Source organism: Pristis pectinata, chromosome 22 (genome assembly GCF_009764475.1).
Source record: "Pristis pectinata isolate sPriPec2 chromosome 22, sPriPec2.1.pri, whole genome shotgun sequence".
NCBI classification, from domain to species: domain Eukaryota; kingdom Metazoa; phylum Chordata; class Chondrichthyes; order Rhinopristiformes; family Pristidae; genus Pristis; species Pristis pectinata.
Genome location: NC_067426.1, coordinates 18,547,735 through 18,564,563, shown reverse-complemented (window position 1 = coordinate 18,564,563; position 16,829 = coordinate 18,547,735). Strand labels below are relative to the sequence as shown.

The following is a 16,829-nucleotide window of genomic DNA, read 5'->3' as shown; positions in this document are numbered from 1 at the left end:
ACAAGGCACCTTCTGCTTGGATCAGAGTTGTCCAGAAGGGTAAAAAGTGCTCCTAGGGTAGACCAGTGAGCTGTCAGCAAGTATCTAAGCCATTCAGACAAATAACAGACAGCATCATGACCTGGACAAATAAACTGTTTCTCCAGCATTGTTGGGACAAACTCCTGGAATTCCTTACCTAATACTGTTGTGGGAATACATCACCACAAAGGTTTTAGCCACAGAAAGAGACAGAGAATAACTATATTTTCAGATTATCTCTGATAAGAGTCTCAGCTTTATTTAACCCCTGCTGTACAGTTCAGATGACCCAATAGGTGGGAATTATCAGCCAAATGTGGAAGTACACAAATGTGATATTAGGTGAGGACACAGGCTGCTGAGATTCACAATCAGGATTGAAAGATGAATAATGATTCACTGTTAAATTCTGGGAAAAATAAAGGCTGTGTTTAATGAGATAAATTTAACGAGATGTGTTTCTATATAACTAGGCTTGTGGGGATTTTGTGCTGAGGTCCTGCTTTTTAATCATAGGTTTAAAAGGAGTGAAAAAAATGCCAGTTAGATCTGGATTTCGATTACATTTATTTTTCCATTTTATTGCTACTAAGGTAGTTATTGTTCCCCTCCAATTCCTCACTCCTAAATGCCGTATCTTACATAACATTAAATCAAGTTTAGTGGGAGGAGGCTTACACTGAGCATTAAAATATCAGGACAAACCATCTGGATCAAACAGGCCCTGGTTTGGTTTGTTCTGTAGATTCTAGTGCTCCCCCTTCCCCTGTACATTTTCGGTCTTGAAATCTGGAGGTAGATCTTTCCTCCATGTGTTTTATGGACACTCAGCTTGCAGCTGAGGATACTCAGTAGATTTTGAGAGCCAGGCTGGGTCTTAATGAAACAAAACTGATTGGTTGCAGGTAAGGTGTAGGGAGACTTCATCATGGTAATGTCTTGGACTGTTTTGTGGAGGTCAGGAGAGCTTGACTTCTCCTCTACCTCCCACAAAAAAACTAATACTTACCTGCTCAGCTCCTCCAACACTTCAGAGCACCAGCTGAAAATGTGTAAAGCCTGCATGGCACATACTCCTTTAGCTGAGTCCTAAAATAGCAGTCCTGGTCTGATGCTCATTATAGGACCTCAGTCTGCATATTGAAATGCTCTAAAGGCGAGTGCGGTGGTCACCCTGCGGCAGACCTTGGGGAAGATGGTGTGGAACCTGGATGGCAGGCCAGTCAGCATTGTTGGAGCATTGTTGGCAGCCTTACAGTGTCTGCCTAGGCTGGCTTCAATAGCTCCTGCTCTAACTCAAACCTTATGGCCACAACTGCAAGATGTCTTACCTTCTTGGTCATCCCTTACACTAATAATTCGCAGGCATTTAAAACCAATCTTAGTGTCACTGAATCAATACTTCTCATCTTCTTTCCTACTCTTTTGATGTCTTAGCTTTAGGCCTTGGACTTTCACCTGAGGTTTCTCAATTAAAAGTAAATAGACAGACCTTCTGTTGTAATAACTGCACTTTATCAAAATCTATAATTAATGTACTCTGAAACATTAGATAAGAGTTAATGTATTTATAATGGAAAATTAAATGGTATTTCTGCCTTTGTTTCTAGTTGTTGTGGGAACCAAGAAAAGATTCACAAGGATGTGGCTGGGACTGGAGGGCTTGAGTTATAAGAAGTGACTGGGACTGCGAAGGAGACTGAGGGGTAACCTTCTAAAGGTTTATAAAATCATGAGGAACATAGAGAGGTTGGATGGTCACGGTCTTTCTCCCAGGGTAGGAGAGTTTAAAACTAGAGGGCATAGGTTTCAGGCGAGAGGGTAAAGATTTAAAGGAGACCTGCAGGGTAAATTTTTCACACAGAGGGTGGTGGGTATGTGGAACAAGCTGTAGAGGCAGGTTCAATTACAACATTTGAAAGACATTTAAACAGGTACATGGATAGGAAAGACTTTGAAGGATTTGGGCCGAACGCAGGTAAATGGGACTAGCATGGGAATGTATCTCAGTTGGTATGGACTAGTTGGGCTGAAGGGCCCGTTTCCATACCATATAACTCTAACTCTATGAGTTATGAATATAACTCCTCATCTTATAAACTCTAGTTGTTTTAAACCTGGTGATCATTTTAAAAAGCACTGCTCTCAGATGTAGCCTCCTTTGAAACTTTCTTGCCCTCACATAAGACACCAAACACACATCCGATAGTCTGATAGTTTTCTTGTGTTCCTTTTCCATAGCTGGAACTTAGTCATGCAGAGGGGACCTTGTTATTTGAATATACCCATTCATAGAAACCCTGAGTTAAATAATTAATGCTAATTGCAGAGTTGATCTTCAGTGGCAATTAGTCAGGAATGAACACCTGCCCAATAGTTACAATGTCGTTTATGTAGGATCATATGTGGAAAAGCATTGTACTGCCGTCAAAACCTAACAAATCGCTCAGTATTTCTCAAACATTCCACAATAGAACAGAGGAAATTTCACTTTTTTTTAATTCTTAAGGGATTGAGTGTTATTTTCCTTGGCTAGCTAAGCAATAATTCACTTGGGTTAAATCAGATGCCTTAAATCGAGTCTTCACATCTCAGTGAGTGAACCTGCAGTGAACATTCTAGGTTATACACGCCTGTCACAACCGAGGAGCACGAACTAAACAAAAATTCTCATCTATGGTTTCCCATTCCAATCATTCTTTTGCACAAAAAACAAGGCACTTCATAAACCTGACACAATAGTGGGACTAACAAAAAATCTTCTTCAGAATTTCCTTTGTGGTGATAAGGTGATGTAATTTTCCTGAGGTTGTTTCTTATTCCTTCCCAAATTACGTTACATTCAGACTTGAATTTTAAAATTATAGACAGAAGTTTTTACTTGCTATTTTCAGGTACTTCTCATGAAAGATGCAGTCAAAGTCTGGGCTGTGCAGCAATATCCATGGTGCTTTGTATTACTTATTTTAATTTGATTTAAATTTACCCTATGCATAGCTGGCAACATAAAATGTAACTGTTTTCAAATGTCTGCTACTTTAGTTGTTAGGAAAGCAAATGATCACACAATGCAGAACAGGCAAATATGTTTTTTCTGAAGTTTAAGTTATCTTCAAAACAAAATTATACTTTAAATATGATCAATTAAATAAAATCCCTAGATTTTTCCAGTGGAGGTTGTATTCGCTATTTGGCCGCTAATGATGCTGACTTCTTTGTTGTCAGTTCCTGGTTCTTTGGTTAATAGGAACCAATAAAAAGAAGAGTACAGCCCAGTTAGCAAATAAACAGCAAGGTTCCATAGTTCAGATCCTTACAGGAGAGGCAGAACATTTCCGTGGCTTACCATATCTGCAATGTGATTTAAAACCTGTTTTTATTCCATCCTTGGATCAGAAGCCTTGTCTGAAAAGAACAGCAGCTTCTAAACCCTGAACATATGGGGCAGGCATAGTATCTTCCAAGACTATAGTTTGCAAAGATCCAAGCTGGCTAAAACCCACAAAATCTTCTATTTCATTTGCTTCTATTTACTTATTGATAGTAAGTAAATTATTCAGCAAAAGGACTTGAATATTTTGAATGTAAATACTAGTGGTATGTACCTTCCATGTCTCACATGCTCTGATTACAGACACAACGTAACATCAATATCTCTCTGTAGCAACATAGCCAAGAATACAAGTTGTGCAGCACATTGGTTGGTGTATTGTTTTTCCAGATGTACGTCCTCTTTCACTATTAAATATTTATAGTTTCATATCTTCAGTATCAGTTGCATTTTTAGCTCTGGGTTTGCCCATTTATGGGTTAAGTACTGCAATTAATTAATACTGCTTTGAAATGGCTGTCAATCCTGCATGAATACTCTCCATATTATCTTTTACTATGTATTTAAGTTTTCAGAGTAAATATATACTAATCGATATCACTGTATAGCACAGCTCTGCAATTGCATTTAAAGTAATGAATAAACCTATTCATGAACAGTAATTGCTGCTGATTAAAGCACCAATCTCAGATGATAATTAATGCTGAATGAATGTATTCTATGTTTGATATTTATAATATGAGTTTTGACTTACTGCGTGGCTCTCTGGGTCCGTCCACAGTGACTTTAATGGCTCTGTGGTAGGTGGCAACTTGAGGAGGACTGGTGAATACAGTGATTGTCAGCGTGAAGCTTTTACCTACAAGGGAAGAAATAGAAAATATTGTTTATTTTACCGTGTCTCTGCCAGACATGTCAAACATTGCAGACTGGGAAGGAAAGGGACTGGGGGGAGGGGGGAGAGGAGTGGCGACAACCTTCCTGATGCAGAGGGACTTAACCATCCACTGCTGACTTTTCCTTTTAAAGGCAAAACAAAATAAAGTTTATTATGAAATAAACCTTACTGTTGCATTTAATCTGCCTCTGACAGTAGGGATGAATTGCATTAGTTTGAGGGTTCACCTCTGTGGGAGTACCTCTTCTGAGATAGGGAGTAATGAACTTGCCTTCTAACAGCTTGCTTCAGAAACACCCCTTCGCACTAGCAATAGATGTCTAGAGCTTTGTTTCCAAAGCATCTCCAATGTGCTGGCTGGTGCAGTGAATAACTGTGTTAACTTTTTTTGTTATTTTACATAAATGGGTAACAACGAAATAAAATGATTAATTATGAAGCTTATTTTTATCAAGTACATTTTCTCCACTTCAGCCCTCCACGCCTGTCAGTCTTGCCCCAATCAGTGAGGTAGTATCTGCGTGGGCACTTGTCCCATGCCTGTCATCACTACTACTCCACAATCTGTTATTTTGAGGTCAGATGTAAACAGAGCAATGTTGGCTCAGTGAGTCCTTTCACCATGAGGGGATGCCCACAGAGGAACCAGGCCTCAACTGCCTCAGCCGTAAGAATCAAAATGTCGCCCAGTTAAGAGCAATGACTGAGAATCACCAGCAACCTTAGGAATAAAAATAAATCTTCCAGTCAGGTTCATAAAGGTGTTCATATTGTGGTTCGAACCACTATTTATATCAAACTAACTGTAAGTGCCTTTTAGGAGTGTCTTGAAATAATTCCTTGTTTTCCCATATATCTCACCTGTCATCATCACTGGGTCAAAATCCTAGAACTCTCTGCCTAATACCTCTGAGGGTGTACATTCACTGGAAGGAACGTAGGGGATCAAGGTGGTTCACCACCAGCTTCTCAAGGGCATTTAGGGATGCCTATAAATACCGGCCTTGCCAATGACATCCTCATCCCATGAGATAATTTTTAAAAGATTTCATACCAGATTAACAGGACTGTACAATACTTTGCAGAAGAATGCAAAACCATATATTTCTGAAACTCATGCACATTAATCAACAATATTGTTCTAAGACTGAGCATGGAAACTATTTTTGCATTAAAAACTTATCAAAAAATTCTAATGAATTGTTATACTACAAACACATCAATAATTTCATTCTATTCCTCCATTTAACTCAGTAACTCATATTTACTGAACATTTTCAATTGCAGGAGGAATAATTAATCAAATATTGTCTTATTATTGATCAGGAATCATCTTGTATCATTTAGAGAACCAAACTTTGAAAGCTGACAAATGAGATTCGAGAATAACCAAGAACAAATGTACCAAGAACTCCTGTATTACAGAGCAAGGAAAAAATCAAGTGACCTCTCCCAAATGGGGCATTTGGGAGTGAGGAGACAATCCTCAAACCCACTTAGCTCTTACCGCAGATAAACTTTTTCTATCCCAAGAAACAATGTTAACCACTGGGGTAAAATCAACTTAGACTGTTGCAGTTCTGATTCAGTAAAATTTCAAGCTGGCAATATTAAATACACAAAAACTGTTGCGATTGATGAAGGGAGTAGACAGTATGGGTGAAATAGTTTATTTAATCCAAGCCTGAAGAATTTGAAGCCACAGCAATGTTACAGCTTTTCAATGGCCCAGCTTGTATACTGTTTAACCACATTCAGATGTTCTTTCTTTAGCTTTTCGTCCCACTAAATGCTACTTTAAGTAGACTGAACAGCTTTTACAGAAGGTTACAGGTGAAAAATAAGTAAAATACAGGTGTTCCCATTTTCATATATAAAAGTGCCATTTCTTAAAATAGTCAAATTTAAATTTTGATGTGGGCACTTAATTCTATTCAAGGGGGCACGGTGCTCAACCCTATCCTGTGATGTGGTTCACTACGTACTACTGTTTTGGGACACCCTTGTGGTTCATTGTGAGAAGTGGAATCAAACTAGAAGTGAGTTGAAATTTACTTTATTAATAATATTATTTCCACTACAGATCTCTGTAGTTAGATTTATCACATCAATTCCCACTCACTGATCAGAGACATGCACATAATTAGTTCAGCAGGGAAACATTTATCAGGTAGCAGTTATATATGCAAAGAGCCATAACTTTTAACTACATTATTGGTTTCCTCTTCAGTTTTTTTTTAATATATTAATAGCACCGGATGTCAGAAAGCAATGTTTGGATGGAGCCCACAACACGACAGTAAATAACCCTGAGTAGATTTATAGATGACTTGGTGCAGTTTGACTTGACTGAAGTGAAATTGACCTTTTATATTGTTTATTAACAATAAAATGGATATGAGAACATGTTCAGCTATCAGGAATCATTCCTATATTATGCCCAGCTACCTCATTTAACTACAAACAGAATAACATCTAGTGAACCTAGTCTTAATGTGAGTTTGTTTTAAGTTGTTGATGGGAAAAGCTTCTTCCAAAATAAATGCAGGTAACATAGCCTCTAAATTAAACATGGGATGGGGAGGAGGGAGACAATCACTTCAATGAAAATACATGTAAACTGTGCAATCAAAATTAATTAATTAGCAAATTTTATGGACTAATAATATTTTCAATGTTACAGCTAGAAATATTCACTCATCAGTTTATTTACTCTCAACTGCAGTTATGCTTGTGTTAAGTTGTGGTAAACGGGTTACACTCAATAGGAGCTGGCTTCTATTTTTGTTACAATGCATAATATGTCATATATCATCACACATGTAACATGCTTCATTATAGTATTTAACCAATCATCTTGGGATTCATATTAAATAAAACATTTTGCAGGAGTTCTGTTTATTACCTAAGAAACAGGATAGGTTGTAAGATTGCAGTTTTCATTGTTTTGAATATAAAGTTTCAGTCTGCACTACAAGGTGTGTGCCAGTATAGCAGATTGCGATGGAGTTTGGAATAAAGTGTTTACTAGAGACAAATGTATTCTAACAGGATGATGCTTCTCATAAAACCTCCGTGAATATTGGCTTATTGAAGTAATAACAGAATAGTATAGCTGTGAGCCAACAATAATATTGCCAAAATTTAAAACAGTGCCAAAATATTTAGTGGGTGGAATATATTAGACATTGAGTCAGATCCTAGTGCAATTTTAATTCTTTATATAATGTGCAAATGAATCTTCATTTAGAAAAGAAAAAGCAAATTCAGGAAATGAAAGACTTTTTAAATTGTCAGAGCTGAAGACAGCACAAATAATTCCTTTTGTTTTCTATGTAAAATGCCTTTTTAGTCAAATTTAATTTCACAAAATGAAACCCACTCTCAAGCCAGGAAATTAAGAATCATTACAAATAACTTTATTTGATGAAAATATGCAGATTTAATTGATTGTTTAAATTTTGATTTGCTATAGTGTATAATTTTATACTATGCAACTGCACATTAGGAGTTTTAAGTATAGTCTTCGCCTAGGGGCTTTTCTTTTACCAAGTTAATAATTGTTTCCCATTATGTTCAAATGGTACAATTACATAAGTCAATAAATTATTTGAAATGTGCTTTCATCTAAATTTGCTTTATCCTTTGGAATAAAATAATCTTTGATGAATAACACCTGCCAAATATTACCAGCTCATCAGAAATGAATCTCTTTTGCAAATCCATGGGATATCATGTTCGGTTTTTTTAAAAATTACCATCTACTGAGACAATTGTGAGATTTGCAAAATAAAACACTGTTTCCACTACATTTTTAAAGTGATCAACCACAATTAATGTGCATTGATGAACTCCCCATGGACTGCAGCCTTGAACACAAAGTTGCATTGAGTTTGTACAAAATTATCTTAACAGTTTAATTTTATCGTATCTCCTATAGATGTTAAAATTATTTTTATATTAAATTTTGATATCAATGATAGCCTCAAAATATTCAAGCCATTATACAATGAGTATTTTTTTAAATTGTCCTTTGGTACCACTTTCCCCAGAATTAAATTGTAATTGTCAAAACTGCAAACTCCAATTATGAAGAAACAAAAATTTAGCCAGGTGTTTCTCATTATGTGAATGGAAAAATAAGATTGTGGTGCAATCAGTCACTCTTTAAACCTAAGTGTTTCTTTGAATGAAATGCTGATAAATAGCAGAAGAGTAGCAAGAATATTGTAAAGTATGTACCAATAATTAAGCAGCTAAAGCAGCATCCAAGGTCAGCTTCACATTTGCCAGAGTGTGATAAAAATATCTTCACCAGCACAACTGACTAGTGAAAGAGTAATGCCTACACATTGTTCCTAATGTCTCCCAACAATGTGTTTTGCAGTTAATAAAAATTGCCTTTCCTGCTTAATTACTTTCTGCACTATATTTACGACTTTGGTGCAGTGCCAATTTTCTTCTGGTAACCATCTTAATTCTTCTCGCATTTTTAAATGCTTTCTGCCGAAAATGATCAAATCTTGCAAGAGGACAAATGCATATGCATGGCAACAGAGTAAAGGCAATTAAATGCATCTTTAAAGTTTATGTACCTTAAGGGCATTGAAGATGTAACGTCTGACTGACATATTTGTGCATCTCGGTACGAGCCGTGATAGCTTATATTAGTTAAGACAGCCTATTTGAGGTCCTGTGGTAATTGTGAATGGTGATCCTTGGCTATTTTCAGTGCAAAGATTAACATTTGGTGCAAAAATGTAAATTGGTTAATTTTTGAAAGAACAATTTGTAGTATTAACTGACAATCGTTAAAGATTGTCTTTTTCAAAAAAAGATATGGCCTTTATGTACTTGATTTCCGATAACACTAAAATTGGTTCAACTGCTGTAATAATTTTATATGTTGAGATTTTTAATAAATTGTATTTTTGTTGAATAAATATACATAATGAATGGGGCGACATAGGCGATGACGCAGTCCGTTAATGTAACTCTCGGGATCAAGCGTAGTGGAGAATATTTGAATAGAAACCATAAAAACTGCCCCAGGTTACACGGGTTTTGTTTAAAGCTGAAAGCGGGTTATTTAATATACTTCTGAACATCACCACAATTATGGTCTTTTCCGTACCACTTAAAGAAAAACAATCACCATTGGGTTTATCTATAATTAGGATTTGGTTCAGCGGGATAAATTGATTCAGAGCCACAGGAGGAAACCTTCCTCATCCGTTAAGCAGTTAGAAATTTCAGAAGAACCTCAGATGAGGAGGGGTTGGAGAGGAGAAGACGGAAATGCCGGGGACCATACAAGTGTTCAGAGTTTGGCTGAGCAATGCGAATAGCCCCGACGCTATTAAAGCTCAACAAAGCCCAACTCTCTGCTTCTGATCAATTTAACTCGCCAAGAAAATACACAATGATCGATACAACAGTCAAATAACGATCGATTCCAGATCGAATGATTTGTTTTTGTTTGCAGTGGATAATTTTTATATAAAAATCAGAGCAAATAGAAATGTTGAAAGGAACGAAAACACGAGATACTTTAATTCGTGCAAAAGTGATCTTGTTAATGTCATTTTTTAGTTTAAGAAGACAAATTAAAACATTTAAGATTATGGAAAGAGTTAAAAGATCAGTGTGAGCATGGTTAGGATGGATTTGTCTGAACTTTGTGTCGTCACAGATCTTCGAACCAGACAATAGAGACCGTAAGATCAAATGACGATATGAAATAATGCTACATGAATTTAAATCTTCTAATCTGGGAAGAAAATGCTCAGAATAACCAACTACTGATAAGAAAGCAAAAAGCACTGAAAATAATTCCCTGTTGCGGCGATCTAGTGTTGAGGAAAAAGAGGTTACTTTAACCCCGAACCCCCAAAAACCACAAAACAGTTGGTGTTACTGGTTTAAATACCTCGTCCGCTTCTTCCCACAAATCTGAGGTCGTTAAATCGGGCTACCGTGTTCTTCATCACAGCCGAAGCGTTCCGGAGTTCTGCTGAATAATTTTCGTCGTTCCCAGCCATTACAGTGACAAGGGTTCCATCCGGAACATCTCCAAGAGCCACGACCTGCAAAACCGAATCATTGGGGTGAAGCACTTCGAAAAGAAGGAAACCTCCATTCAAAACACCCTGCAGCTCGGAAACTCTGCCCACTCGACTAAGCGCTGACATTCATGCAGTTACAATGATATAAAACTAACACAAATTACGAACTAACGCAGATAACTTAATTCTAACAGTGTTTGCAGCAAATTGCATATTGGTATGGTAGGTGTATTGATGAACATATGTATTCGTGTAAGTATGGATTAAACACAATTATGTGATTTAAAATGTTTGAATAAGATTTCAAATTCAAATAAGAGAGCAGGTTCATTGTCCATCCACTTGAATACTATTGATGGTTTTAGTGCATTACTTTGCATTTGACTATGAATTTTGTGGAAACGCCATTATTATCGTTTTTCGACATTGGTGAAGGGCCTATATTAGTTTTTCAAAAAGTATTGCTGTGATATTAAACAGCCTTTCGGTGATATTGTTAATTTAGCTTTCTCTTTTAACTGACTGGTTATTACCTGGATGAAATATTGCTGAAAATCTACATGAACCCTTTGAACTAAACCTTACAGCTCGCAATATAAAAGCTAAGTTCAATGTCTCGAATGTACTGTGCAAGGTGTAATTGTTTTTTTTCGTTACTTCAAGATAGTAGATATGCAAAATTCGAATGTGTCGAATTTACGTGACTTTTTTTTGCACTGACTGCGCCCACGATAAAATGTCCACGGACAAATTTCAACCTTTTTCTCACGCCGTGGTTTAGTATTGCACTCGCGGTGATATTTAACACCGCTCAGAGTGACTTTCTGATCATGAGAGCTTTTGGGACGTCCAGCTCAGTTTTAGGGCTGTTGACTAATAGTGGGACGGTGCAGCATAATATTTCAATCATTTGTAATGCTTGCTTAAATCTCAAAGGGTCTAACAATCCAACACCGAGTCTCTTAAATGTTCGAATTTTGCGGTAGAGATCAGTTTATAGGGACTGGGCGCATTCAGCACCGGCTATACAGCGTTGCTGGAACAAAATGAACATGAATCCCGCACAATCACTCCTTCTCCTTTATGTGCGGGGGTCAAATTTTGTTTGATTAAGCTCCTCTAAATACCTTGGGACTTTTTTTACGTTCAACAGCAGTACAAATACAAGGTTTTGTTGCGTCCTTGCGCCGATGTATAATTTATGTTTAACCTAGACAGACAATAGGCACGTTATATTCCAGTGTTACGTATATGTGGTGTAGTCCAATTATATAATCTTGCACTGCCAAATTATTAATATTTCTATAACACCAGTAACTATTTATTACAGAACTGTGCAACATTTAAAAAATACATTTTCGCCTCAGGAACACAATTTAGTTGAAGCTTTATTAGCATGGACGGTTGAACATGCAAAGTATTTTTTTTACTTATTTGATTATGTTTAAAGCGCCATTGCAAAGTTTTAAGTGACCTCTGTGCATTACGGTCTTGTCATTATTGTATTCCTACACACACTTGCACCGACCTATCTATAAATGCTGCGGTTGTGGTTGTAGTGCGGCAGAAACTTTCCCAATTTGACAACAAAAAAGTTTCTAAGATACTGACCTTAAATGCCACAGGCAGTGTCTTGTTGCACCTCCAGTGTGAAGGCAGCACCGAGCAGAGGAAGTTGGGGCTGTCAGTCCGGACTAATTCGCCAGCGTGGTCCTGCAGGACATCGACCACCGTGCGGGTCTCAGGCCGGATTCGGGACAACCCTGCCGGATTGGGCTGAGTCAGTGACACCGGTTCGCTCATCTTCCCCGAGCTGGACGTCAGCGTTGTGGAGGGAGGAGTGAAGCGCCTGCTGGTGCTGGGATCTACGGGAATACGCATCACAACACTCGGGTTAGAGGATAGCAACAAGGAGGTTTCAGACAACGGCGGTCAACCGCTTCAAACGGTGGCTGCGGCTAAGTAACCCTTAGGCTTTGTCTTAATTTGCAGGAAGTCTTTTCTCTCAAACTTTTAAAAAAACAAACTCAACTCCTACGAACAACTTTGCGTTTGAGCCAGTCAACACAGGCGTGATCAGATCGCCTATCGAAATGTCCTTTCAGTTCCAATACCCTGAATTTGCTTCCTTCCTAATTTATTGAGATACTGAATAGTCCATTCCTGCTGCTCATAGATCACTCGGAAGTATGTGGATATCCGCGTTCGGTGCCAAGGCTTTCTGCAGCCGACCTCTTCAAGCCAAGAGTTCTTCAACTTCAAAGCGGCTGAACACCATTTCCCTTCATGTAACTCGCAGTGATCATATCGTGAAGTCTTCACATCTAAGTCCACGCGCTGAGCCAACCCCAAGAGGCGACGATCACTTTCAGTATCACTGCAGCTCCGTCAAAGTCTATCGTTGGACAGATCTGGGCACCTCCAAACGCGCGCAAACAAAAAAAAAACTGGCGGTGCAGCTTTTCGAAAACAAAATGCAGAAAAGAAAGGATTTTGCTATTTTCCCCAAAACGTTGCAGTCTGCTAGAGGAACATCCACGTAAATTGCTGAAATCCTTGGGTCCCTTTCAGAAAGTTTGCTTGCTTGCTGATTAAAGCAAGGAAGTGCACTGAGCTGCCAATATACGGTCTCCGTCACCTAACCTGAGAGGCGCTGCCACTGAGTGACAAGGCTTTCAGCCACTCACGTCCTGCAATGTTGGACGCGAAACTCCTGCTGCCAATGAGCGCAAGTCTCGCCCTGAAGAAGGTTGAGCAGCCTTTGAGTCCAACCTCATTCAGAATCTTGTGCATTTTTGTATTTTATTAATATGTTTACATAGCTGACATAGCTTAATAAAAATACAAACAGTACTTTCCTAGGGTAAACGTTGACAAGCTTTTTACTTTGGGATTTTTAATTTTATAACGTAAAACTATTATCAATAAGACTACTACAACTTGGGGAACAATAAATAAAGGGAGAGATCAGGCTAGGAGGTAATGCCATACAATATATGGGTAAAATTATCTTTGTGTGCATCTCGGTGAACATAGACAATTGAATAAACTGAAAGCATGCACGCACTTTCATATAATATATAAATCTTGTAAGTAGCAGAACTCCTTTGATTATGATTATCCCTCCTTTAGATATATGTTTACGGCAATGGTTCGTCGTGCCACTTAGCTGTAAATAAACCAAGTATAAATATTATAAATATGAATATGGATGCTTTTAGATACATTTTGTATGCAGGGTATTGTTTTTTTTAGTATAATTGGAATGATTATGGGTGTAACTTTAATAATGGCACAGCCGCCCTCTCCATTAGTGAAGGGGATCATTAAAGTGTCGTCATTTCAACCAGGCGACGACAAATAAAAAAAAACTATATGGATTTTATACGTGATGGGGGAAGGGAAGAGTAGATAATTATTAGCATCCTTCCAGGAATGAGGCAAGAAGAGTTTTATTTGTCGTCCGATCAGGAAGCAAGCATTCACCACGGTTCATGGCGCCTTGAATTAACATGTACTATGACATTCGACTCTTTTGTGATTTCTTCTGCATCAAACAAACTCCTCACTTATTGCACTGCTCGCTTGTTTACTAATTAAATATTATTCATTCATTTTACTGTAGTTTGGAACCACGTATGATAGAAATTCGTATCTTGCTTCAGTGGAAAGACAGCAGTCAGATTTTCCCCTCCTTCAAACAAAAGGATTATTTTGATTTGGTCACCCGCAGAATCCCAATGTAAATTGTAAGGCATTACTTGTTCCAAATCACCAAATCAGCCCCCATAAAGAATATATATCAAATCCATTATCCAATTGGATGCTCATAAGAACAAAACTGCAACATTGTAATGATGAATTTAATAAGGAAAACGGTTTGCTTTTACTCAACTCCCGCCCCCGCAGCCCCACCCCCAATTATACAAATATTTAGAAAGTCCGGGTATTGAAGTATTCCATCAGAGTGGCAGAAATCTCCCCATAGAAATTCTAAACAGAAGATAGTAGCTACATAATTGTTGAAGCTGATCATCATAAAAAAACAAACTGCCCTCTCCCTATTTTCACTGGTCAGAGGGGAGGTGAGTTTCACAAAGGGTGTGGTGGTGAAGCTGTTTTTCAGATCAGAATCAGTCCTTCAATACAACACGTTTTATTCTGTTCAATTAACTCCTTTAAATGTTTTGTTTTGCGGTGAATATCCACCGTGATTTCTTTCTGTAAGTTCCGCCCAGTCCATCCTGACCCTATTAACCAATACTGGGTTTGCAAAATATACAGCTCCTTGTTTGAAATGACAGACAGGGATATAGAATGGTGACAGATTGTTTGTTAAGTGCGGTGTAAGACCTGTCAATAACCTTCACCATAAAATACCCACAAGAATTTGCCATAAGCCGCGTGTTGTCAGTGCCTGTTCTCTCTCTTTCTCTGCTGCATTGGCCACTGCAGTGATACCTGCAGAGTAGCGCTGAATTCAGAAGCAACTGGTCACTTTTGTTATCCTTCATACAGTGCGCGCTCTGCTCCAGCTCCGAGAATGTTTTCATCTGCAGGTTACTGTCGGACGCGCTGAGTTTACCGCGAGTTTTGTTTTAATGGCGCTTTTCTGAAAATGACTTGCGGAATCTAAAGCACAATTCACCCCAATTTTGAAAAAAAAACGCAGTCCCCGTGTGCCCCGTTACCCTCCGTGATGTTTTGCACACTAACAAATCCGCTCCTGGCTTTTTTTCCCCCTGTCAAAAGGCGAGGTTCTCACTCTCCGCCAGGACTGTTCACACTGGTTTTCAGAGGGTAACAGAAGAATCCATATTTCATCAAAGCCCCTGTATAAAGAAATCCCTCGATGGTAGTTTTTTAAAATCTATTTCTTTTTGGGGAATTCTAGTGCAAGACGGCCAACGAAATATCTAAAAGGGTGTTTTATTGATAAGGTAAACGAGGTTGAGGCGGTGGGACACGAGTTCCTTCATGACTTTATTGCTTCGGTGTTTGGTTTATTGTGTTGGGTTTATATGGGACCACTATTCAGCCACAACACGCCTCGTGATTTTTCAGTATAAGTGATGCAAAGTGTATTTAACGAAAGCTAACTTCCCTGCGAGAAGTCACACGCACCGATAGATGTCATTATTTCAGTGTTGTGAAACTAACACCTTAAATCAGTTTCCTGCAACTTCCACTAAAGATCCCTGAAAATCCGATCTTCCCGCCCCCTCCTTTTGATCTTGGTTGAATTAGGATGTGAATTTATGATCCATTATCCGCAATGTATCGGATAATGTAGCTTATTTATGGATATTTTCCTGTCTAAGAATGCGATTTGGATTTCCAATAAAAAATCCATTGGATTTCAAATTAAAAACAATATTAAAAAATCACTGGATTGATCGAATGTTCAACCTTTTCGATTTCCAAAACATTGGCACCTTTCATCAGCTCCCTTTCCATCCTCTTTCTAAACAATTCAAACATAATCATACTATCAGGAATAACATATTTTCCGTTACTATTACACAAATATGTGCTTTAGGCTGGGCAATTAAATCGTTACAAAACCATGAGGTTCTGAATTAACTCGCCACGGTCAACAGGTAAATCTGAAATCTTTCCTCTGTTCTCCAGTGCCGTGTTTGGGACGGATCTGCAATTTACATCACAGTTCCCTCCCAGTATCGACCCGTTTTACCGGAGCCGGTTCAAGATAGGTCACACCAACAACTAATGCACCTCCTGCAACAACACTCTTTTGGATTTTACACCGTTTAAATTTAGTCCATTTCACCGTTTTAATTAGATAACATCTTGAAAATGTTGCAAATTAAAATAAACAATATATTGTTGGTCCCAGAAGGAGATCCCAGTGCAGCCGCAATTACATATAAAATAAATTTGTACTTGAAGTATTCCATGAGAAGACACTTTCAACAAAATAACAGTTAGCCTGCATGAAAAGGACGTAGCCGTGTGCAAGAGTGCATTTCCTAAATGGGACAAGGGTCCTTCGGTGTTGAATGGTTTGCCTCCAATAACACGGCGTTGGCGCTAGTTGGCGCCTTCGTTGTGTAGATGGGTACCCTGCAAAACTGCGGAGTAACCAAGAGTAGAGTCTACAAATCTACGCACCTCTGACTGCTCGGAGGGTGAAGTTAGTGCATTTGTCAGTCAACTTTCGATATTTAGGGTAAAGCACTTTTAAACGGCCGTTTTAGCACCTACTGTCTCGAGTTAATGCAGTCAAGATATATATGTGTAGGTGAGATTCACACGCGCAGTTGAGATTCACTTATGCCTTGTACTTCAGTTGTGTTTTAACTTCTGTGCGTGAAATATAAATCGACACTCTAAGTCTCATATCTTAGGTAAGCGACATGATGCAGATTTCTCCAGAAGTGCAGAAACATCGAAACAATCTCCATCCTTGCAGTGCCAATAAATAAAAATCATTCACGCATCACACTTTTCATTTATAAGCTTCATTCGTGGGCATTGATTGATGGTCAAATAA

At 38.2% G+C, this 16,829-nt stretch overlaps 1 protein-coding gene across 1 annotated transcript in view; it reads right to left on the bottom strand.

The window, feature by feature from the left end:
* runx3 (RUNX family transcription factor 3) overlaps nucleotides 1–12,930 on the bottom strand; it is a 63,102-nt gene extending 50,172 nt beyond the window's left edge. The window contains exons 1-3 of the mRNA XM_052036149.1: nucleotides 11,927–12,930; nucleotides 10,180–10,336; nucleotides 4,107–4,211 (exon numbers count right to left, since the gene is read on the bottom strand). Of these exons, the coding sequence (XP_051892109.1) occupies nucleotides 4,107–4,211; nucleotides 10,180–10,336; nucleotides 11,927–12,196 (532 nt within the window). The 5' untranslated portion in view covers nucleotides 12,197–12,930. The remainder of the gene's footprint in view (nucleotides 1–4,106; nucleotides 4,212–10,179; nucleotides 10,337–11,926) is intronic.
* Between the last annotated feature and the right edge of the window lie 3,899 nt (nucleotides 12,931–16,829).